Genomic DNA, 26,817 nt, shown 5'->3' with positions numbered 1-26,817 from the left:
CATTTACCACATCTATCAATTCTTTCACCACTTAAGCAATCATAAAAATTTGATCATTTACCAACTCATTATCCTCATCTATCAGATCAAACACTTTTTCTACCAACTCTTATCAGTATCGATAACCTTTGATAAACCTCTAATAAAACATCATAATCGCTATACTCAGAAATAGTGCATGAAATGTAACATAAACAAGAACATGACAAAAAAAAATTCCACACATGAGCACCATATTTTTTTACATAGAAACCCAAATAGGGAAAAAACCATGATGGGAGTTGGTACCCACAAATATTTGTACTATTTGAAGTACACCTTGTTAGGAGCTTACAATACGCCCTGTTAGGAGCAGACCCTGTTAGGAGTCACCTAGTTAAGGGATTTGCCTAGCAGCCCGGTTAGGAGCTTGATGATCTATTAGGATCAACTTCGTGAGAGGATTTACCACTCTTTTGAGAGCTTCCCTTTTAGGGGACTTAAATGTTTAAGGCCTATTAGGACCTACCTGGTTAAGGGATTTAACCTGCTACATTTTTTAGGGAACAATAGTGAAAAAATGATCTGTTACTTGCACTTCTCAGCTTGCTAGATCAGATCTAGTTATGCTCAACACTCTACAACTCTCAGAAATATCTCACACTACTCTTGGATGACTCGACACATTCTCTTAAGACCACTGACACAATAAACATCAACTATGCCATCTTAAATAGTCATCTCAACTAGCTTGGCACTAAACCCTAATTATATCACGAAATTACAATACAAATTGTAAGAGATCATCTCAGATCAATATACAAATTATTATATCAAATTACAATGCAATATCAACCTTTGGCTGATTGAAACCCATCACGAAAATCTAATCTGTACCAAAGTCAAAACCTCAAAACACTCCACTAAGGGTTTTGTTGTTTCCCCAGAAATTCTTCCTTGAATCGTGCCAAAACAGCAATCAAATCATTCACGCGGGTTGTGCCATGTTACCACCTTCATGTAGACTCATCGTCAATCACCACCATAACAAAAATCATTACTGGTTTGATGATTTCTTCACTAGTCTTAAACCGTACTAAAACCTTAGCAAAACTTCATCAAAAATTTGAAACAAGCCTCCCGGTAGTCATCACAAGTTCCGGTTTTGGTCGGATACTCCTTTCCATGATATGCTCACCTTCCAAACCGCAAATCACCAATCATTGTCAATTGCCCAATTCAACCAAAACATCTTTGCTTTACCGATTAAAGTCCTATTTCATAGACTTTTGTTCTTTGTCGATAAACCCTGTCTTTCGATAAACCAAATCACTTAGATGACAAAAAAAATATCAGGAACATCAATAAACATCATTTGACATCAGTTGTCATCAATGAATACACGAATAACTAATCAAGTCATCTAATCACAAAATCTCAATCTCTTCATACAATTAGTCTTCTATCCTCTATCGGTGCAGTCATTCATCTTCAACTACATCACCTGCATCATCTCATTCTGCATCAGTTATGCCAAATGCCAACATATATGTATTTATGTATACATATATTTCTATATATGTGTACATATATACATACATATATATGTATATATGTACATAGATATGTGCATAGATATATATACATATATGTACATTTGTGTGTGTGTGTGTGTGTGTGTGTGTGTGTGTGTGTGTGTGGGTGGGTGGGTGTGTGTGTGTGTGTGTGTGTGTGTGTGTTTGTGTGTGTGGTCAAATAAGAAATTGGGATCAAAGGTAAACATGATAAAAGCGAATCACAAAGCTTATAAAATCATGAAAATTAACCTAATCTAACCACTAAGACCATAAAAACAAATCATAAATGCAAATACATCAAACCATAACTTTCACAATCCTTTAATGAAGTCTCGCTACTTCTTTCTTCTCCAATGTTGATATGTCGCTCTTAAGTTGCAAAGTGCACAAATATGAAACAACGATAATTTAGACAGAATGATAGTGATAATACTAGAAATTGTGATTGTTCAAATGAGGAATGGGGGCTTAATTTATAGAAATTTAGATTTCATTGAATGACCAAGATTGATGTGATTTTTAGGAAGCTGAACAGACATGGTTGAATGCAACTCAAAGTTGTCATTTAGAAGCAAAGGATAAGATGAGCTAAAATGGAAAAAGTTGGGGAGATCAAGCATATCAAGAAAACAAGATAAAATGGAGGAATTAATAAATAAAACTCATTAATTATATCCACATGAGAAGAGGATAAATGGTGAAATTAATAAATAAAATTTATTAGTCATCTCCACATGAGAAGAGGATAAATGGTGTAATTAATTAAAAAAAATTATTGATTATCTCCACATGAGAAGAGGATAAATGGTGAAATCAATTAAAAAAAATATTGATTATCTCCACATGAGAAGAGGATAAATGGTGAAATTAATTTTAAAAAATTATTAATAATCTCCACCTGTAAGCTAAAATTAGCAAGTAGAAGAAGATATTTATGATAAATTAATAAATATATTCCTCATATATATCGATTAGGAAATCAAATAAAAGGATGAATAAATAAATATTATTTATTTATTTGATAGATAAAAGGATGAATAAATAAATCTTATTCATTTATCTTAGAAGAAGTGTTAGTATAAGGGACTCAAATAATTAAATTATTTGACCCTAGGAAGGACCTAACATCGAGAGGATAAATTGACAAAATTACTTAGTCAGACTAATAAAGAGAGATGGTTGAGGATAGATTGACATGAAATAATGACGCAATATCGATGAATGATAAAGATCAAATGCACAACATAAAGGAAATGTTAGTAAAAAGGGGTTGCCAAAGGTGATGACCAATTTTTAGTGTCTACTCATATATACATATGTATGTACATATACATACATAAATACGTATATATGTATACACACGTTTATATATATATACACCAAGCATGATTTGTGCAATTCACTCACCTCCCAAAGCAAGGGAAATGTAATGAAACAATTGCATACGTCACCCACTTCTCAGCCCATTTTAAAACCACTTTAGTGTTTGTCTAATACACTATATTGGTACTCAATTTCAATTATTTAGCACATAAATTGACTAAATTGTAAGGATAGATAGTCCCTATCTTAACACAGCCCAAAATGTCTAGACTAGTTCTTTCTTCATCCATTCTTACCCCTTGGCAAAAATTTCCCACTCCTCTAAATTTTTGCTTACTTTCTTGACTTCCCAAGATGATCCTTTCAAAATAATTGATCAAGTTACCTACCATCTTGGGTGAAATATAATTTTAGATGAGCACCTACAATAGTGTATTTGAGAAGAACCCCAAGAATAATAGTTATAATAAATAAATCAAAATGATTCCTTTGATCTATTCTCCTTGGTTAGTCAAACTTCTTTTGGTCTAAGTCCTCCTTTGTTGGTCATTGGTTGTGATTCCTTTCCTTTGTGTTTCTTTTATTTATTATCTATTCTCCACTTCTATGTTTTTCCATAGGGCTCATCCTTTAGTATTATAAGGTCATCATTTTTTCAATTTTTCATATTTACATTAAATGAAATTTAAATTGATTCTTTTCCCTATACTTTGTCTTAATATTTATTTGTTTCTTAAAAATTTATTATATTTTCTTACACTTTCTCTTTTCTATCAAGTTTTCTATTTTTAACTTTTCTATTATTGTTCTTGTTGTTCTATTGTTGTTATTATATTAGTAATTATTAGTGTGTTCCTTTTAATAATTTCATCTAATAATTCCTTGATATCTTCTTCCCAACTATTCAATTGCTTATTATTTATCATTTATTTGAAAACTAGCATTATCTTATTTATTTTTCCTACTCTTTTTTTTAGTTCTTATCAAAAAATTTATCATTTTTGTCCTTTTTAACATTTCAACATTTGATGTCTTTATCAAATCTCAACCTTCTTCATTGACTTTTTCCCCTTCTTTGATTTTTTCTCTTTTATAAAAATATTGGTTTCTAATTCTCCACATTTTTTACTCTACTTCATTTTCAGAGTTGATCATGAAGTGTAATCTAAACCATTGACTTCATTTTATAGGATAAAATAAAAAACTCTTTGCACAATAGAAGTGTAATTGCAAGATTCCCTTACACTTGTATGAATGAGAAATCATGATAGAAGTTTGACCCTTCGCTTCATGACAGGGTAATGAACAATCCTTTTTAAGTGGCTGCAGTATGAATAATTCACTTTGAGATACGAGTTCAAAGAGAGTTGCAAGTTGCAGGATATTGCCGTCGTGAAATTTTCGTTGGACGGGTAAGCATGGGGGTCAAATTTAGGGAAAGAACGACGACTCTGTTTATTGCAAGATTCCCTTACACTTGTATGAAAGAGAAATGATAGAAGTTTGACCCTTCGCTTCATGACAGGGTAATGAACAATCCTTTTTAAGTAGCTGAGAAGAGCATCGATAATTCGACAGAGCTCGCCTCCATGCATGACTCATGGAGAGTAAAAGAGGTCAATCAGGACGGTTGAGCATATGCAAGTCTTCTCACGTAATATCGAAATCCAACTCTCTTGTACAGCAGATCAATCCAGTTATACGAATTGTTCATATTTGTCCACCAACAATTGTGAATACTGATCCAGCCAACTTCCGCGCCATTGTCCAAGAGCTCACTGGAATGCATTCTAGTTGCTCCTCCAAAAAATGCGCTCAAAAGAAACTCAACACTGCGTTTAGTCCTACGATCCCTAATTTCTCGAAGAAAATGCTGAGAGCTGATAATCATTCTGATGACGAGGAGAAGAATTTGTTGTCAAGAGGATTATCTTGCAGCGAGGAGCAATCGAAGTCTCCTCTACCAGAAGTCAAGATGGAGAATGACCGAACGAATTCATCAGATAGTTTTTGTGGATTTGGAGAGATGGATATATTCACTTCTCTTCTGGGTTCCATCACAATGCTACCTGAATTCCCTACAATTACTCCTGCAACCGATCAGACTGATCACCTCATGGGAAGTTTTATGCCCTCATAGGAGGCTTCTGGATCCGCCTTTTTTTTAAAGAATTGCACTTATTCACTACTTTGTCAATACATTTCTTTATCAGGAAGATACTGCAACTCGCAACATGTTTTCTGGGTATCTTCTGCCAAGATATTTTGTTAGTCAATTGTTCACATTTCAAAGTGAATTTTATTTGTTTGTAAGATATCAGTGCTCTTTCGTTCAGCGATTGACCCGTATTTTTTGTAACCTGTTTGTGTAATAATCACATCTTTTGTGATCACGCTTCCAAATGATGTAATTTAATAGACTGGTTTTGCTGAAGAAGCTTTGATGGAAATTTTGTAATTCCTGTGTAAATGTGTGAATATCCAACATGGGAACCACAAATCCCTGTATAGAGTCCAAAATAGTTGTTTATGTCATTCTTTGTTGTTATGCACTATTTTTTCTCAACACCGCTGAAAGTATTGATATTTACATCCCAATCCCAACCCATTATAGATTAAAAGCCTCTATTGGAACAATTCAGCAATGTTTGGTTATACCAAATGCAATGCAGACATGCTTGGCGTGGAAGAACTTAAATGATGGTAGTTGTGCATGGTGGGCCGGATCAAGTTTAACAGGCCAGCAGCTTACTCTCAAAGGCCTTGCATTCTACAAGTCCAGTAGCAATCTAAAATATGTGGAAACTAATCGTCAAGTGCAAACACAGAGATCCATTTTACAAAAAATCATAAAACTCACTAAGATAACTAAGGTTATCAAGTACAAAAGACTGATTTTGTGAAACTTTTAAGCAAAGAAAAATATAGTCAGCTGTTGACATAGATCTAATTGGAACTCTTCGCTATTGTTGATTTTAAACTTCTCTAGTTATTTCAGAGATTTAATTGGAACTCTCCGCTACAGCAGATTAAATTTTGTACTCATTGCAGCCATGTTAAAAAGTTGCTTAGAAAAGAAATCTCATTTGTAAAGCACAGTTTTGCAAATTGCAGTTCTGATCATTTTAACTGAAGAGTAGACATCATCAGACCTACCTAACAGATTGAAAATAACCATGTCTTATTTGTAAAGCACGTTTTTGCAATTTACAATATTGTTTTGCAATTTGAAATATTCATTTGCAAGTTGGTACGATTGAAGTTGTTCGTAGCTGGAATTGGACTGTTTTTTGGGCTTTGTTTTTTCCAACTTTCCATTATTTTTATTTTATCAGGCATTCAAAGCTCAGAACACGAGAACGGGAATCCTCTATGGAGATGAAGTTTTTATCTTTATGCTTATCCATTGAACACTAAGAAAAGTGTTATATCTATATCAAGGATGTTCGATTAGGAGATTAAATCTACCCTTGGAATGAGTACAAGTGATAATAAATGTATTATTTTTAAATTATGCGAGTTTAATGGTCAAGATAAAGATAAAATTTGATTAATAAAAGTATAATTAATATTCATTATTTTTAAGGGATGATTTGTAAAATTATTAATATTTGATTGTTAGAGAGTATGATATTTAAGTAGAGTGTATTAAAAAGTTGTATAATAGATTTATTTGAAATTAGAGAATACAAATGTTTAATTGTAAATATGTGTTTATAATAGACAGATCAGATTTCCACAATCCATGATATCTCAATCCGCTGTTTCCAGATTCAACTGTGTGTAAATTTTTGCATCAACATTTCGGATCACAATCTGTGATCCATCATCATGATGAAAAAAGCTAGAGAGTGATCATGCTCTCTAGCTTTTTTCATCATGATGATGGATCATGGAGTGTGATCCGAAACGTTGATGCAAAAATTTACACACAATCGAATCCAGAAACAGCTGATTGAAATATTTGTGTATTTTAAAAAACTAATATGCAATAACATGATTTACATTTTGTCAAGTCAAATGATAAGAATTGTTTATTACAAACTTATGTAATTTTAAAACAATGTGTTTAAAGCATATAATTACAATACACACATTTTTAAATTGCAAAGTTGCATAACAATTAAATTCATGATTCTTTTTGAAGTGTTGCTTTTTTTTTTTTTCAATAAAAGTGGATTATTCCACTAAACTTTTTTATTAATATTTTTTATTTTTTACACAGGATTCAAAGAGCATATCGGAGGAAAGAACCCTAGGAAGAAAACCTCCGGTCACAGCTCGTAAAATAAACCTATAGTATCTAACGGATCAGTTTATGCACCCCGCCCAAAACCACATACAAAATGCGGTCACAACACATATAATATCAGTTTTGCATAGAGCCCATATGACAATTTTTCAAAAAAAACCCATCAGATAATTTTCAAATGTAGACTCCACAGCTGCTACCAATGGAAGAAGACAAAATTTTCCAAAGCCCTGTGCCAAATCCCATGAGCCAAAAACCTTCATGCCAAAAAAGAAAGTATCAAACAACCTTTGGAAAAACACTATTGTATCAAATACCATGAGCTCGAACTCTCCTCTAGACAATGAACATGAATACCTGAAATGAAAGGGGAAAGCGAGAATAATTATCATCATAAAATTTTACATCAACATTACTCAAGAAAATCATATAACTATTGCTGCAAACCTTCCGATACCCTAGAAGGAATTTCCTCAAAACCCACCTCTCACTGATTAGCATTGCTATCAATGGCTAAATTTTCCAAATAATCCACAATCTTATTAACTTCTCTATGACAATGGGATACCAAGAAAGATTCAAACAATTCTAATTTTTGTAAAATGGGATCAAGTATATACTGCAAATTCCAACAATTCGATTTATTTTTCATAACACATTGAATAATCACCATAGAATCACCTTCAATTATTAAGTCCTTAATTCCCAAAGAGATTGTCATATCCAATCCAAAAGACAAAGCATGAAATTCCACATAATTGTTAGTTTTAAAACCAATAGCATGACACTTAGCCCAAATAAAATTTGCTTTGTGATAATAAATTACCATGCCTACCCCAGCTGGCCCAAGGTTACCATAAGAGGCCCCATCAAAATTCAGTTTAAAGTGCTCCTACGGAGGAGGTTTCCATCTAGTAGAGCATCTCTTACCTATTGCATCATTTATTTTTTAAATTGAACCATGAGAGGGTAAAACTGACAGCATCTTCCAAACTCTAGTAACTCTACTGTCCCAGTGTGAAAAAGAAGTAAGATTTTCCAAATTCTTATAAATAAACGATAAAACAACCTCAGAGATTGAAGACTCAATTTTTAATAGAACCTCAGACATAGGAGACCTTATTTTTTTAAATATCCTGTTGTTTCTCTCTAGCCAAACATTCCAAATCACAATAGATGGAGATATGATCCAAAGGCATGCATTAAAAGATGAGGCAAACATAAAGGGCCAAGATCTAAAATGGGAAATGAGATCCTTACCAATAACAAAGGATATATTTAACTTCTCAAACAACGACTGCCAACATTCATAAGCATAATCACAATGTAGGAACAGGAGTGAAGAAGATTCCAAATTTTTGTTACAAAGGACACAAGGGAAAATAGCAGTAATACCAAGCCTGTCTAGTCTCATACATGTAAGGACTCTGTCCTGAACTGCCAACCAAGCAAAGGCTCCATCTTTAGGAAGACAAACCGAATGCCAAAACAACTTATAAGGCCAAGATGATAAATCTTTAGCAAACATAAGAGAGTTGTAACTATCTTTAACAGTGTACTTACCAGAAATATTCTTTGTCCAAATAAGTTCATCCTCAGAATCATAAAGAAATACAATTCTATCCCCCAAAATCTTCTCAAAATCTAATTTCATGCTTTGATCAACATCTAAGAAATCAATCGACTTCCATCTAGCTAGCTTAAGGGGTCCACTAGTCACAATTTCAAAATAATCTGCTACAAAAACACCCCAAAGGGAGGAAAGAACAGTGATCAGAGGAGACCAATCCCTAATATTCACCAAAGGTGTGTGTCCATTCCATACTTCATCCCAGAATTTGACCTTTCTACCATTATGAACAATCCATGAGAGATGAGGCAAAATAACTGATCTACATTTACAAAGGAAATTCCAAATAGCAAAACCTGAAGGAAAATTTGAGAATTTAAAAATGTACTCTCTCGGTCCATTATTTAAATATTTGGCAAACATAATCTGTGCCCATAAGGAGCTAGGCTTGTCATATAATTTCCAAACCAACTTGCTAAGTATTATTTATATTAATGGATCCAATGGTGTTGGTGGAAAAGCTCATGTAGACTATGACTCAAGGCCTACAATATATTTAAACCACATAATCTAGTATAGGACACTACCCACTAGCTCTCACTAAGGGGGCATGGTGCCCTAGTTTTAATTTTTAATTTTTTTTTTTTAAATTTCATTAAAAAAAATATTGTAGAGAATTAAAAAATTATCTTGTTATAGTATAAGGTCTCATAGATGGTCATACGGCTCAAGGGAAGAAAAAAATCCCCTAGATGTTCAAAATGGAAAAGCTTTATATGAAAATGGGAATTTATGGGCCTTTTATTTATGATGGTAAGTTTCTTTTGGCCTAAAAATGAGCAACCTACTAAATCTAGTGAAAAAATACATATCTTGAAATTGTTGCAAATATATCATCTAATAAAAGAGTCATATGACTTTCTTGAATAATTTTAACTTTATAGTAAGCTCAATATGTCTCTGAAATGCTCCAATGGACTTACAACTAGAAAACTTAAAAATAAACACCTCATAAAAGCTAAAACAATTCACACCTATTTATTGACTTTAAGGATGCAAGGGAAGAGCATGCTCATTGCTTCAAGAAAAAAAATAGCTCTCCACTCCTAGATTTCTTTAAAATTACTAACTCATAACTCACCACAACTCTAACACAATGTAAGATTTGGTTGCAGAGCCACCTAGGATATAAATGACTAAAAGAAGTAAGAATAGAAATCTGAAATTGAAAGTAAATATAACTATATTATAGAAAGCTAAAATTGAAAGTAAATTTTATAATATTCAACAAGAAATACAAAGATAAATAAAATAAAATATTACAAATAAACTATAGGTGAATGTATATAGGATATACCACCTAAGAGACTAAAACTACAACGAACATTGAATTGTATGTAAAAAAACCCTATGTAAATTTAACGTAGTGTAACAAAGACCTAAGTAGGGAACTAGCTAGAAAATGAACAGCTTAGTTCACACTAACATGAGGCTTCTCCATCAAATCTATTTTTAACTTATGACAAAGATTAAAAAAATGGTTCTAAATAGGCTTGGTGTCTACATTCAAGATATTCTAATCACATGTGAGGGAAAACTGAGATTTTCTACAATGAATGAACATTTCAAATTCAAGGTCAAGCTTGATGATGAAAAATTATTAAAGGTTGCTATAAAAGGAGCTATGAAAGTTCCTACTAAGAATGTGTAAGAAAATTTAGAGATATTAATTACACTCCACACTTAAATTATAATTTATTGAGTGTTGGATAACTATATGAAAGTAATTACAAAGTTGGGTTTGACAACAAGTAAGGTACAATGTATGATAAAAGCCAATAAAATAGGATAATTGCACTTATAAGTTAAAGAATAAGATGTTCCCATTCAAGTGAGGAGAACATAGTGTAATTCTTTCTAATGTGACATATGAAGATAAAGATAGTTGAACCTTATTAAGTATAGACACTTGAATTTTCATAGTTTGAAAATACTAATGTCAAAAGGGTTAGTTTATAGTTTATCTAAGGCTAAATAACATAAGAAGGTCTTTGGGTTTTGTCCCTGTTTCTTTTATTGTTTGGTTGTTGGTTCTGGACTTTCTTGTTGTTGTTTTGATTTTTCTATACTTGGACTTGGGTTTCAAGTCCCTGTAAAACTCATTTTATCTTAATCAAAAACATAAGGAGGTCTTTGAAGGATGTGCTAAAGGTAAACATGTAACAAAGAAAAAATAAAAAGGTGATGCATGGAGGGACCATTATCCACTTCAACTAATTAACTCTAGTATTTTTGATCTTATGTAAATAAAAAACTAGGTAATTCATCATATTTATTTACTTTTACTGATTATTATTTACAAAATTATTGGATTTTTTTGGCACCAAATATTAATCCTTTGATACATTCAACATGTTTTTTTATTAAGATAAGTGGGGAAGGGCCTTAACCCATACAATTCAAGACTTACAATATTTAATCAAAAAATATGCTTGGAGAGAAATCCCCCATAACCGAAGAGTTTTAACCAAATAACCACAACAAAATATAAACATGACAATCTAGAGAGCAAGAGTTGGCCAAAAAATACCAACAGAGTTCTATAACTAAGAACAACTTAAGAAGCTACAAGGGCACTAAACAACATATCCCCAACCATCTAAAATATCTTTTAAATCTTCCTCCCATGGGAGCAGGTTGTTGTTCTTTTGTGTCTTAGACCTTCCAGCTACCTTTATAGCATAGCCCTTTCATTTCTTCTTCTTCTTGATCCTCTTAGAAATAGTCACAACCTACATAAGGAATCAATTGATCTTTATCAACCCTTGTATATGACCATCCAACTTCCTTATCCAATACATGTTTCTTTCACATCTCAAACAATTTTGAGGTGTCTCTAGGTTCTCAGCTCTCGCACTAAGATCTTCCATCTACATAATGATCTCTGCCAATTATATAATTCATCAAGTTCCCCTTCAGCATCCAAATATTCCCCTTCCCCATAATCCTTAAGGTTGTCCAGTCCTTCCAAAGCCTCATTCAATTGCCTTTCCATCAAGGGCGAATGAGACAAAGAGTCTTCTAGAACCAAATCAATTAAGTCCTCTTGAGTTTTCTTGCTACTTTTAGAGCTAGTCTAATTAAAGGTGGATTTCTCATATTTCTCTTCATTCTCCTCTTAAGGGCAGATATTCTCAATGGCCTCGGCAAGCTGCAAATAACCTGGCCAATCTAGCTAGCCTACACTCTCATGAGAAGTTGGTAATGTTGTCTTTGGTAGGCTCACTATCAGACAAGTCGATGGGAGCCGGGAGAGAAATAGCAGGGCTATCTTTAGAAGACATGCAAACCATTTTTCCTTTACCACTCACTAGCTTAGAGTGACCACAACTAGGATTTGTCTGAGTTTTTTTCCCTTTATCTAGGATGATCTTGGTGCCAATATCCACAACCAGAGGGGGAGCATCACAACTCGGGTTTGAAAATTGCTACTTAAGGGAACAAAGAAGAGATTTTCTAAGAGAAATGGCATGCAAGGAAGATAGCATATCATCTTTAAAGGTAACTCCATTTTTTTAATTGCAAGGCAGAGAAGGGTTATGATCAAAGTTGTCAGGGGAATTATGGGGAGAGGTCAAATTCACAACAAGGGTATTGTCCAAGCAAAAATTATAAAGAGTGTGAATCAGGCCTTGATGTAATGAAGGATATATTATAAATATGAGTTTTGGTTACAATTGATGTCAAACTTGTTGGTCCAGAAGAGATCCTTAACCATTCTATAGGTCCAAAGATGGTTTTGAAATGAGATATTAATGTAAGTTGGTGTAGAAGACATGCAGTTGTATGGATCATGTGTATGGATGTTTGTGGCAACAAATTATGTTGTGTTAAGGTATTTTTGAAGCTTTGTTGGTGTTCTATGTATACCGGTATGATGTTTTAGTTATGTCATATTGTTTTGGTGAACATTCTATGATGCAGTTTGGTCATGTATGTGGCAGATATGCATCAAATAGTTATGCAGTTCTAGAACAGTGTTTGTGGATGTACATTCTCATTATATATCAATTTTCATAAGATGGGTGATCTATGGTTGGATTTAATTAAGTTTGAGTTTTGATTGATATATTTACAGTGAAGTGGTGTGGAGTAATGTGTTGGTGTTCTATGTATACTGGTATGATGTTTCAGTTATGTTAGATTGTTCTGGTGAATAGTCTATGTTGCAGTTTGGTCATGTATGTGGCGGATATGCATCAAATAGTTATGTAGTTCTAGAGCAATGTTTGTGGATGTACATTCTCATTATATCTTGATTTTCATAAGGGTGGGTGATCTATGGTTGGATTTAATTTAGCTTGAGTTCTGGTTGATATATTTACAGTGAAGTGGTGTGAATTAATGTGTTGCATTCCTCATCTTACAATTGGTGAAGTGTTGCAGATGGTTGATTCAGGTTCCCTGATGTTTTATGTTGCTTCTTTGGTCGTCTGCAAGTTTTGTTGGTGGTCTAAAATGAAGTTTGAGTTTTTTTATTGGCATGAGTTAATTGTTTCATCTTTTGAGGCTAACTTATGTGGTTTTGGTCTATGTGGTAGCGTGCAGGTGCATAAGAGCTATATTGGAGTTTCTAGAAGGTGTTCTGACATGGTGTGACCCTTCACGCATTTCATTTACCTTTGATATTTTAGTTGGAGATTTTTGGGGGGTTGATGGTTATGTATGAACATGTTACATCCTATTAGGCCAATCTAATGGATGTTATTCAGGTTACGAATAGTGTATAAAGGTTAGATTAATTATGTGGATGGATGAACAAGTAGAGTGTGTTGTGCAAATTCATTGTGGAGTGGTGAAAAGGTTTGGATGTACATTAGAGAAGTGACAAAGATAGTTTCTAATTTGTACTAAATTGTGAACTATTATCAACATTCTAGTAGATGCTTTTTCTACAATTCAATCTTATTGATGTCATTGTATTAGAGGAATTGTATCTTCCCCTGAAGAAGTGATCTTCAATGCATGCAAGTAATTATTATATCTTTCAAGCTAAGGTTGTGCACCTTAGATTGCAAGTTATCTTCTAGAGCAGTGAACTTCCTAGTCTTTGGCCTAAATTTTGTAATCAGTTTTACATATATTGAGTTTGATTCTCACCATGGTTTTTCCCAATTTAATTTTTCCACTTAAAATCTTGGTGTTCATGTGTGTTTGGTTTAGTAGTTTCAGTTATTTTCTTTCATGCATATAGTTGATGAAATGAATGATAAAGTAAGTTAAATCTGATCGATTTTTTAGTATATGATGAGTCACCCCCCTCTTAGCATCTGATAGTGTTCAACAGGATAGACTCCTTTAAATGCACATTTTCCTATTAAAGAAAAGATAAAGTAGGGGAAAGTGATAGGTTTTGTGATAGCTAAGGTGATCCACTAGAGGGAAATGATATTCGTGGACCATGGTGAGCCTTCCTTCCAAGGTAAATTATTTAATTGGATGGTAGCTCACAGCACCCCAAGGAGGCGGTAAGGCTTCATAGCTAAACACATTCTAGTTGCTTTTTAGGTGTTCACCTCTTTCCAAGAAAAGATCCATGTAGTCTTGATACATGTGCTTCTGGCTTAACCTAGGAACCTTTTCACCTTTTTAATTCAGGCCTATAGCTTGCATGATGAGTTCCTCTAATCCATTCAATATTTCTAAAGACCTTAATTGCAAAATAAAGTTTCTAAAGACTAATCATGAAGGAGAATTTTGTTCAAGATATTTTAATCTATGTTATTGTAATCTTAATGAAATCAAAAGAAAACTCACCATTTCTAGTATACCTTAACAAAGTCATGTCACTAGAAGGATTAATCATAAATTAGTGAAAATGACAAGTAGTATATCAAAAACAAAAGGATTGAGCAACTATTTTTGGACCAATGTAGTTACTACAATAGTATATATTCTCAATCAAAGTCTCACCAATGCACTAGACAAGATGACTCCTTATGAGGCTTGGTATAATAAAAAACATAATGTTAATCATGTCAATATTTTTGGTTGATTGCATTATGTTTATATAGTTTGTCAAAAGAGACAAAAGTTATAGCCATAAAGTGAATCATGCATTTTTGTTGGGTATAGTGACTAAAATTTAAAGATCATATTTATGAAGAGATAGCTTATACAACACAACAATACAAAATTTACATAGACAAATATGAATTTTTTTATAGAATTGAACAAAAAAATATAATACAATGATGGCAGGGGAAATAGAGGATGAAATCCTCAATCGGCTACAACACATTATAGCTTCTTTCTCTTAATTTATAGAGACTTATATCTTATTGTATATTCAATTCTTCTTCTAATTATTTTCTTTCCTCCTTTCTCATGACCTTTGGACATCATCACTCCACTACTTTGAAATGCTAGCAAATATGACATGAATAATCTTGAGTATCTCCAAGAAAAAATTAAAATTTGTAACTCTCAACCCCAAAAATAGCTCAACTTCCGAGAGTCATATCTTTGGATCTAGGCAGCCAATTGAGTTCACGTTTTCAACTAAATTACTAGTTCTCTATAACATTAAATGTTGGTGAGTGGATTTTTCATAACTTTCGAGGCTATAAAAGGTCATTTGAAGCATCAAAATTTAAAGCCAAAGAATTTTATAGGATTTTTAGAAACTCAAATAATTAATATATTTCTTTCAAAGCTAATATTGACATGAAACTCATCCACAATGAGAAATTTACCATTTTGGAGCTTTGGGGAAAATTTCAAGTCCCTACGTGCTCATATGGATTAGTGCAGGATCATGGGGGCCAAAAAGTGGTGATGTGAAAAAAATAGCCTTCTTCACTCGCCTACAAATGCAAAAAACCATGTTGACTTTTTGCTTGGCCTGAGTGTCAGTACACCTTGGCATGGTAAACAGCTAAGCAAATCGGATATCGAATAAAATCGGATATCCAATTTTTATAGATAATTTTAAATTAAAAAATAAATTATATAATATATAATGTAATATAATAATTTATTATATATAACATATTATATATATAATATATTATTATATTATATAATACATGATATATAACATAATATTAGATTATAAAATATTATATTATATTATATTATATAATAATATATTATATAATATATTATTATATTATATTATATAATATAATAATATATTATATTATATTATATAATAATATATTATATTATATAATATAATAATATATTATATTATATAATATAATAATATATTATATAATATATTATTATATTATATTATATAATATAATAATATATTATATAATATATTATTATATTATATTATATTATATTTAATAATATATCTAATATAACAATATATTATATAATATAATATATAACAATATATTATATAATATAATATATAACAATATATTATATAATATAATATATAACAATATATTATATAATATAATAATACATTATATATAATATATTATATAAAATGTAATAAAATAATATATTATTATATTATATAATATATTATTATATTATATAATATATTATTATATTATATAATATATTATTATATTATATAATATATTGTTATATATTATATTATATAATATATTATTATATTATATAATATATTATTATATTATATAATATATTGTTATATATTATATTATATAATATATTGTTATATATTATATTATATAATATATTGTTATATATTATATTATATAATATATTATTATATAATACGTATTATATAATATAATAATATATTATATAATATATTATTATATTATATAATATATTATTATATTATATAATATATTATTATATTATATAATATATTATTATATTATATAATAAAATGTTATTTTAAAATTATTTAAGTATAAAAATCGGATATCTGGTTGGACTCGATATCCGATTGTTTGACCCAAATTTGCTAAAAAATACATTAAAAGGTAGGATTTTTATCGTTTTCAATCATTTTCATTCAATTTTTGTATTTTTTTTAATGTTTATTTGTTTTTTCATTGAAAATATGGTTTTTTTCATGAAAACTAGGTTTTTTTAAATCAAATACAAAATTGTTCAAATTTGTTAACTAAATTCAATTAGGTTAAAATGGGGGATAATAGTGAAAACATTGATCAACCACAACCACAACAACCAAACCCTCCTTTGCCAAACCCCCCCTCAATTCAAGATTTAATTGCACAAAATTTGAACTAATTGAGGGGGATTGTAGATGTCTATCGTAGGATCCCTCGCCTAAACCCAATGTTTGATCCCCTCATGTCGATCATAAAGAGTATGGAAACCATCACTGAGGAGCACAATGTCTCTCTTTTGTGGTGAGATTCTATGAGGGAACATTATGTGAATGGCTTGTCGTATAAGGCGATCAAGGATCTCAAGATATCCAAAGCCGCTATCACCATATTGTTTGTGAATCCCCGCATTGGTCAATCCGTAGACCCAAAAAAAAAAACTTCTATTAAATGGTGCACAAATGATGGTATTGTGAAAAAAATTTGGGATCGTTGGTGGATGGTTTTCGACAAACCACCCAACAACAATCTTGATGTCCCCTTCGACTTCATCAAAAAATTGTATGTTGAGTTTGTTTTAGGAAAACATGTGAACTACTTTGACATCCAACATTTCCAGGGTGTGGGTTTAGGTATGCCCCAAAATAGATCTAGGGCAGTCAAAGTAGTCTAGGGCCCATATGTCCCCCCTCCTCCTATTGATCCCCCACCTCTAATGCAACATCCAGATATCATTTGTGAGGCGGCATCATAGACCATATCGACTATTCACTCTTTGAGTAGTCTTTTGGTTTCTCAGGTTGGGTCAGTAGCTTAGCCTACTTTTGATGGTAGTGGTGCATCTGGTGGCATTGACACGTCCTCCTCGGATCCACACATTTGCATGCCTCATAGTTGTGTCATGTGTGGGCACGTATGCTTGGGTCTAGTTGGACAGCATGTTGATCCTCCCGCACACAGTGCAGATTATGAGGTGCATGAGATGCACGATTAACCTGATGTTATGACACAAACTGGAGGATACCCGGGGGAGTCCTTGCATGCTAGAGGTGAGGAGGATCCTTCATCATACATTGATGATGTAGTGGTAATATTTGTATTTTTATAGTTCATTCTATATTTTAAATGAATATTTATAATCTAGATAATATTATGTACTAATTTTTATTTACATGGTCTATTTAACAGTTGATGACCAAGGAGGAGTTGACACAAATCCAGGAGGGCACCTTGACAGCCATTTCATTTGGCCTTGATAGCTTGACAGTACATATATTATTGCACCTAGTCATTTGTATTTTATTGTACATACATGCTCATCATTTATATTGGTATTAATTAGATTATGTAGTAACTTGCATGTATATCTTATTTTACTCTTGTAGGGTACAAGCATCACAAGTGCAGGGCTGTGTGATTTAGGATCTGGTAGTGCAGTTGTAGACAAGGGAAAGGCAATTTAATGCAAATATGATTGAATGAATAGTTTAAATAACTTATAGTGATTATACACGTCTAGCCATAGATTGATAGTTTCATATACTTGTTGTGTATATGTAAAGAGAATTCTTGGCTTCACATCCTTGTTGACTACACCCACTATACCTGAAGATGAAGAAGAAGAAGAAGAAGAAGAGATGCCTCAAGTACATGTGTGTTTATTTTATTTTGTGTTTAGTAGATATAATTTGTTATTATCAGTGAAAATTATATGCTAAGTTATATCAATTTCATGTTTGTGAACATATGTAGGTTGTGTATGAAAATATTGAAAACATACCTCCTCTATCGAAGACATACATCAAAAATCCTGCAAAGCCGAAGAGAAAACGTGGAGATGAGGTAAACAGGAATAGTTCAATTATAATTCATTTTTATGTTAAATTTTCAAATGTGAGTTATATAATATAACTAATCTTAATCGTGGTTTGTTTTTTCTTGTGCAGGATCCTTTTGAGTCGAGCAGTGCGGCGAAGAGGATCGATTTTGATGATCCATCAGCAGCTTAGGATGTTATAGATAATTTTGGGATGCTTACATGTCTATTTGGCATGTATATTTTGTATATGGACATACATTGATGTATATAGACATACATTTTGTTTGAGTTGGGGTTTATGTCATATTTGTGTATGGACATACACTTGTAATCATTTGACATTTTCATATATACAGAAGTTGATATTTGATCATATAAATTGTTGCTCATCTGTGCATGGTGTTATCATGGAAATATTTAATATTTAATCCAATAATTAACAATGGTTAATAATGATTATTTAATGAATAATACAATTCATTTATTTCATCATAAGTGTTGTTTGTATAATGAACAAAACAATTCATTTAATGAACAATACAATACAATTCATTTAATGAACAATACAATTCATTTAATGAAAAATACAATACAATTTATTTAATGAACAATACAATAACAATTCATTATTACCCTATACATTCTCCTATTCCCCCCCCCCCACTCGGTCGAACGCTTGGGGTCATACCCTACCAGTGTTGTCCCTTGAGCACCCTAAGTGCTAAAATTAGTCAAAATTTGATGGGCCCTAACTCGGAATCCCTGGCACCTGCAAATGATCTATTTGAACCTATGGGGCCACGAGAGGGGTCCCTACAAAATCCTATCTTAGTTTTTCAATTTTCCCTAGGTTTTATTAGGACGGCATTTTTTCGGTTGGCAAAAAAATTGTCAGTCTCATTCAATCAAATGTTGTCACGTGGCCAATTTCTCATTCTGCTCGTCATGATAATGAACCATCAACTCTAACATGTATATTTAGGCATTAGTACCCTATGCATTCTCCTATTCACCCCCCCCCCCTAACTCGGTCGAACGCTTGGGGTCATACCCTACCGGCGTCATTCCTTGAGTACCCTAAGTGCTAAAAATTGTCAAACTTTGACGGGCCCTAACTCAGAATCTGTGGCACCTGTGAATGATCTGTTTGAACCTAGGAGGCCATGGGAGGGGTCCCTACAAAATCCTATCTTGGTTTTTCAATTTTCCCTACGGTTTTATTAAGGCAGCATTTTTTTGGTTGGCGAAAAAATGGTTAGTCTCATTCAATTAAATGTTGTCGCATGGCCAATTTCTCATTCTTCTCATCGTGATAATGAACCAACAACTACAACATGTCTAGTTAGGAATTATTACCCTATGCATGCTCCTATTTTTCCCCCCCACTCAATCAAACGCTCGAGATCATACCCTACCGGCGTCGTCCCTTGAGCACCCTAAGTGCTAAAAATTGTCAAACTTCGACGGGCCCTAACTCAGAATTTGTGGCACCTTTGAATGATATTTTTGAACCTACAGGGCCAAGAGAGGGGTCCCTACAAAATCCTATCTCATTTTTTCAATTTTCCCTACGGTTTTATTAGGGTAGCATTTTTTTGATTGGCAAAAAAATCATCAATCTCATTTAATCGAATGTTGTCGTGTGGCCAATTTCTCATTTTGCTCATCGTGATAATGAACCGTCAGATTTGACATGTCCATTTAGGCATTATTACCCTATTGATGCTCCTATTTCCCCCACCCACTCGATCGAACGCTCGGGGTCATACCCTACCGGCGTCATCCCTTGAGCACCCTAAGTGCTAAAAATTGTCAAACTTCGACGGGCCCAAACTTGGAATCCGTGGCACCTACAAATGATCCATTTGAACCTATGGGGCCACCAGAGGGGTCCCTACAAAATCCTATCTCATTTTTTCAATTTTCCCTACGATTTTACTTGGGCAGCATTTTTTCGATTGGCGAAAAAATCGTCAGTCTCATTCAATTGAATGTTGTCGCGTGGCCAATTCATTGTTCTTCTCATCATGATAACGAATTGTTAGCTCTGACATGTCCAGTTAGGCATTATTACCCTATGCATGCTCCTATTTTTTCCCCCCACTCGATCGAATGCTTGAGGTCATACCCTACGCACGTCATCCCTTGAACACCCTAAGTGCTAAAAATTGTCAAAATTTGATGGGCCCTAAGTCAGAATCTGTGGCACTTGCAAATAATCCATTTGAACCTATGGTTCCATGAGAGGGGTCCCTACAAAAGCCTATCTCATTTTTTCAAGTTTCCCTTTGGTTTTATTAGGGCAGAATTTTTGGCAAAGTTGGCAAAAAAATTGTCAGTCTCATTCAATGAAAAATATAGATAAACAAGCATTACACTGTAGACACATAATGATCATCAATATTTCCATGTATTATATACACATAATTACCATTACACTTGCATGTGACATCTATGAAGGAATATGCAAACATGATTTTTTTTCATTATCAATACAACTACACCAATGTACTCATGTACAGATACATTGTATATCATCAATATAACTAAAACAATTTGCTCATGAACATTGTATATCATCATAACAAAGTTAAATCAATTCACATCCATATACAAATACAACATCCCACTTCATCTACATCAGAAATCCTCATGTCCTAAGAGAAAAGCTTACATAGAGCAATGCCTGCATATAAATGAAGACCAAAATAAGCAACCTTTTTATGCGGAATGAATGTGCTACAAGAAACAAATTATAACACTTAATACAAATTATAAATAGATCATTTGAAACATTTTTAAGACGTACAAGATTGTATAATTACAAAACTTACCAGTTTCTCTGCAAAGTATACAAGCATAACTTTGAAGAAAGATGTGTGTTGATTAAAGCCCTTCTCACTGCATTTCTCTACATGGTTGAAGACGATGGTAGATATTGTCATTTCTAAATAGAAATACATTCACTTGACTTAGTTTTTATGCACAAAATTTAATCTCATTAATGCACAAACGAATATGTACCATCACCAAGAGTAAACTAGTCAACGGCAAATGATGATCTAGCATGAACCTATATTTTTAAGAATTGTTAGTCTACACATAAAATGCATGGAAGAACATAAAGGCTTTATGATAATCACTTCAACTCAAATGCATGACAATAAATGAAAAGGTGGGATTATATACCATAAAAATACGTCCCTTCAAATTATATCAAGAGAACCCACTATATTGACGCAAAAATCATAATGTGATACTGTTGTATATCATCAAAAAGACTTGCATGAGCATAAAGGTTTTGCGATAATTATATCATCAAAAATTATCAAATAGTGTTGTCTAATAACAAAAATTGTAAAGCTCATCAAATGCATGATAATAAGTCGTGTTGCAAAAATACGTCCCTTCTAATTATATCGAGTGCACCCTCTATGTGCATGCAAAATCCGTGTTGCCAAAAAAAAACGTTCATCAATAGACCTGTATTTTGAACACATCCTTAATATACACGTAACAAAATTGAACATTAAGGTTTAATGATAAAAAAAATAAGGCACCATTAAAGACCTATTACTCAAGTATGCCTGAAGGGTCATCTCTTTGCTTAAGAGTATCTAGTATTGCTTCATGATCAGCAGTAGTCACTATCCATAGGCCTTTGGTCTTTCATTTTCCTTGATGCTTGAACAACTTGACATTTGTAGCTATAATAAGGTGTGAATACATTAGAATGGTTTTGTGTCTCTCATAGTCTTGAAATGCGGGTATGTCATTCTTTCTAATCATGTATGTTCACAACCAAGTTCCCACATCAACAACTGAACCTGTAGGATATGTGAACCCATCATCATCTATCACTGGTTATGTTAGCTTCTTTTTTCCCTGTAAACATCGTGCCAACCAATATTCTGATCTCTCTTCATTCCCTTGTGGTGCAACAACTGCAAAAACATGTCTTGGTTGTACAAGGTCTAATAGACAGTCATACTCAAGTGAACTTTCCATGTTATCATTTGACAAGGATATTGTTTGAGATAAAAGAGTTCGATATTGGGGAACCCATGTATCAACCCACTCACATGACTCGCATTGATCCCAATCACACCAAACACAACTCTGACAAAAACAAGCCAACGCTCATGTCCAAATGGTCCATGTACTTACATCTGAGCTGAGAAATGAATGCATCTTTGAAGAATCTTTAATTGTTTGACAATCCAATCTGTATCCCACTGTGCTCTCCTCAACCAACCAAAAGAATCTGGTCACTTCTTAATCAAGAGTACCTCCATGTGACAATGATGAGCTACACAAATCAGCAATAGAACGTGCATCAAAGAAATTTGCACTTGAAATCCTCAATTGCTCCTTAACTAGAGCTTTCTTCGAACATGCACCTGCTCCATCATGCTCCCCCTTCCCATGCCCTGCCTCAAAAAAACACCAAATATGAGGTATACGCCTCTCTACATGTATTCTACTCAACCAATAAAACATACAGGCATTCTTGAATTGACCCGTGCAGTTATCTGACCATATGATATGTCGATCAATAGTAATATCTTTCTCATGCAAGAACTCAAAAAAATTCTCGAAAGAATGTTACACATACTCAGAGGAGTGATCTATCATCACTCATATAAAAATGATACTCCCTGATTATCTTCCTATCCTCTTTTGTACTATCAGGAGCATGTCTATATGTAATGTGAAAAAAAATAGCAATCTGGATTGAATTGTAGTACTGAGACTGTACCTCATTTTTTGGTTGCGATGTATAGTTCTCTACAAAATCAACCACTGACACAATAGTACCAATCGGGAAAGAGTTCTTACACATCCTAAACTATTGATCCAACCACTGAGACCTATGGGTGTGCCTTGCATACTTGTAAAAAAAAATTTCCTTAAAATCCAAAATAAACTCAACAACACTCACTTCTCTTGAGACTAATTCGCATCTAGAACCTTCACCTCCACTCTTCAAAGTATATTTCACTATCTCATCTTTTTTTCTCAACATAATTCTTTCCAAACTCGTGTTCGCTGCCCTCATGAAAACATGAAATAAACTTTGACAACTCACCACATTGTGAGAACTTCTCATTCAAAAAATCATGTCTATAGAAATAGTAGCCATCATCTCTAGGGCATAAAATAGATCTTGCAAGTCTCTTGATGATCTCGGCAATAGCATTGCACCACACTCCTACAACGTCTCATTAGTATGCATCATAGAACAAATATGGCATAAAAGTTCATGGTACTTTGAAAACTCCACATGGTACTTGCAACAACAAGTATTACGAATCTTAAGAGGAACACAATAAAATGGCTTCAAAGATTCAAAGGCCCTTTGTGATATTTGCAAACTTGGATGTACTTGATAAAAAAAATTGTATAACATTGTTTGGCTTGATTCCAAGAAATGTTTAGGATGCAGTGTGCGGTCTCGGTTCCCGATTCTTAATTTCAAAATTTCCTTTACATTGGGTGATAATCTAGAATTAGAGTGCCAAAATTGTTAAATCTCCTCTTTCACATTGTCAGTCAACTTTCTATCAACACATGGAAGTCTCCCACCAAAAGCCCATGTATCATGTTGAAGTTGATCGTCAAGTCGTTGTCTTCGTGCAAGTTCTCTATCCAAATTTTTATGTTTTATGTTCAAATCAACACAAGTTTGTCTCATTTGACGAGCCTTCCTCAATTGATGGCTTACTAAGGAGGTTGTAATCACTCTTTGAGTGGCTCTCTTATCTCTTTCTTTGTTATTATTTCCAATAGAATTGAGCATCAAATAGATTTTTGGAAATAATAGAATTTCTCTCCATCTTCTTGTTTATACGAATCTTTAATTTTTTTAGCAATGGTCTCATCTTTAGAAATTGAACAAAGAGTTGGAATTGCTCGATCAATGTCTTATTGCTAAAATTTGGTCGTAAAGTTGTGTAGCCCACAACCGAATGGTTCTTGTTGACCTCTTGCCTTCAAGATTCACAATAATGTTATCATCAATTTAAAGTAACCAATTTGGGGTTCTTGAAGGTCTTGGATTTGGAATTTGTCTTTCATCCATGAGAGGGTCTTAATTTCTAAAGTAATTAGGTGTTACATATTGTTCACTTGGTTGAGAAATTGCACCTTCAATGTCAAATTTTTCCACATTTTCACCTCCAATGTCAAAATTTTACACATGTTCACCTCCTATGTCAAACTTTTCTACATTTTCACCTCCAATGTCAAAAAAATTCATATTTACACTAAAATTATAGACACCTTCATTGTAAACTCCCAAATTTTCACTTTCCATTCTCACGTCATGTTGAGCATTTTCATTATTACTTTCAACATTTTCAACATATTCAAAATTTTCACTTTCAAAATCTACATTTTCATTTTCAATAACTTGTTCAACATTTTCAAATTCAATTTCCTCTTCACTTTGAAGTAACATTAGCAATATTTAACATACCTTGTCTTCTCCTCCTATTACCTTCTCTATCTCTTTCTCTATACACTTCAATTTGGTTATTTGAAAGTTTTCTTTTGCATTTAGACTTCCGACAACTACTACTCCCCATTTACCTCCACAAAGATGCTCCTAAATGATTGACAATGTAAATTTTGACTTTAAGAAACTCTCAAAAGCACAAATTTGTCTCAACCTGTCTGAAATCCCGTGATTGCTGACAAAAAATAGAATGTGAAGACTGTGGTTCGTTGGAATCCACAAAATGGCCCACAAGGCTCTTTTTTATTTACAAAAATTGGATATCTGATTTTAATGTATAAATTTGTGGTCCCAAAAAAAATTTCCGTTGCCGCTTTTTTTTTACTGTTGCCACATTAATGGTAGTGACGGAAATTGGATATCCGATGAAATCTGATATCCAATTTCATTACTCATATTTTAGAGAGAGATATATTATGGGAGAGAGAGAGAGAGAGAGAGAGAGAGTGAAGAAAGAAGATTGACAGAGATATTCAGAGGTTACCGAGAAGGTTTCAAAGAACAGTTTAAGGGATAGAGTATACAAAAGTGGTTACCGAGTTTATTTATCAATTACCGAGGAATGCTATGAGCAAGGTAATTTTATATTGAGCACATAGAGTCTTCTATAACATTTCAGATGTGAAGTTGCAGATATTTTGTAAAGATTTTGATTGAATTATTAAGTGGGTATGTGCAAGCTAATGAGTCACAAATTCGCGGAAGTCTGCGCGTTGGAAAACGCGCTCCACAAAACGGGCCCCCGTTTTCAAAAAATGAGGGCCCGTTAATGGTTCGGCCTCCCGAGCTGAAAGGTCATGGGGTGCCGAAGCTGAATAAAATGGGCCCCCGTTTTGTCACAAAACGGGCCCCCATTTATTAAAAAACAGGCCCCCGTTTATAAACAAAACGGGGGCCCGTTTTTTAAAAACAGGTCCCCGTTTTTAAATTCTATTTTTACCATTTTTTTGGACAATTTTTCATTTTCACTGTGACAATGAGTTGACAAGAAGATATCAAAAACGGGCCCCCGTGCTGTGGTTTCCACTTCAAGCCTCCACCACTATCCCAGGTACACATTCAGTCATCTATTTTCACATTTCATAATTTTCTTGTATATTTTTCTTGTTTTTTTATGTATTATTTAGTTTTTTTTTTATTATTTTAGTTTTTTTTTATAGTAGCATATAAATAAATTATTTTTTATATTTGTAAATTCTTGATTTTGATCTAAAATATTTTTGAACAGTTAACCCTAAACCGTAATCAACAAATTTAGAAACCAAAACCAAACCTAGATAATTAACAAAACGAAATCGACACAAACAAAAAATTGAAAATGAAATGGAAACAAAAACAAAAACGTTCAAAAATGAAATTGAAATAAAACTGAACATATGTACCTAAATTGTTCTTCATCCTCATTAGGCAATACAAAAGTTACCACTAAATTAGTATAACCTTAAAAGTAATTAACATTACTCTTCAAATTTTAGATATGAAAGTTTAGGCTTAGGTCTATGCCATGTCATGGCATAAAGGTCCTATTATGGTCCTATTATGTCATGTGATGGTATAAAAGGATCAATTATGGACACAATTTTAGAGCAAAGCTAGATAAGTTACTAAAATTGGAGTTTGGTTTACATAGGTTCATAAAGGAAGCTAATATGCCAAATATATAATTCATTAATACAAAATAAAAAATATTCTTGATTTATAATGTTGATTGATA

At 32.9% G+C, this 26,817-nt stretch overlaps 1 protein-coding gene across 1 annotated transcript; it reads left to right on the top strand.

Moving 5' to 3' along the window:
• Positions 1-4,479: 4,479 nt before the first annotated feature.
• On the top strand, positions 4,480-5,019 carry LOC131078678 (VQ motif-containing protein 17-like). The gene has a single exon (XM_058016434.2). It carries the CDS (start codon positions 4,480-4,482, stop codon positions 5,017-5,019), a length of 540 nt encoding a protein of 179 aa, XP_057872417.2.
• The last annotated feature ends 21,798 nt before the right edge of the window (positions 5,020-26,817 follow it).

Source organism: Cryptomeria japonica, chromosome 4 (assembly GCF_030272615.1).
Source record: "Cryptomeria japonica chromosome 4, Sugi_1.0, whole genome shotgun sequence".
Lineage (NCBI taxonomy): Eukaryota > Viridiplantae > Streptophyta > Pinopsida > Cupressales > Cupressaceae > Cryptomeria > Cryptomeria japonica.
Note: the sequence above shows the minus strand (reverse complement) of the source record. Positions and strands in the feature narration are given on the sequence as shown.

Bases quoted from the DNA above. Each gene is read 5' to 3' on its own strand.
- LOC131078678 (XM_058016434.2), top strand. From the start codon at position 4,480: ATGGAGAGTAAAAGAGGTCAATCAGGACGGTTGAGCATATGCAAGTCT.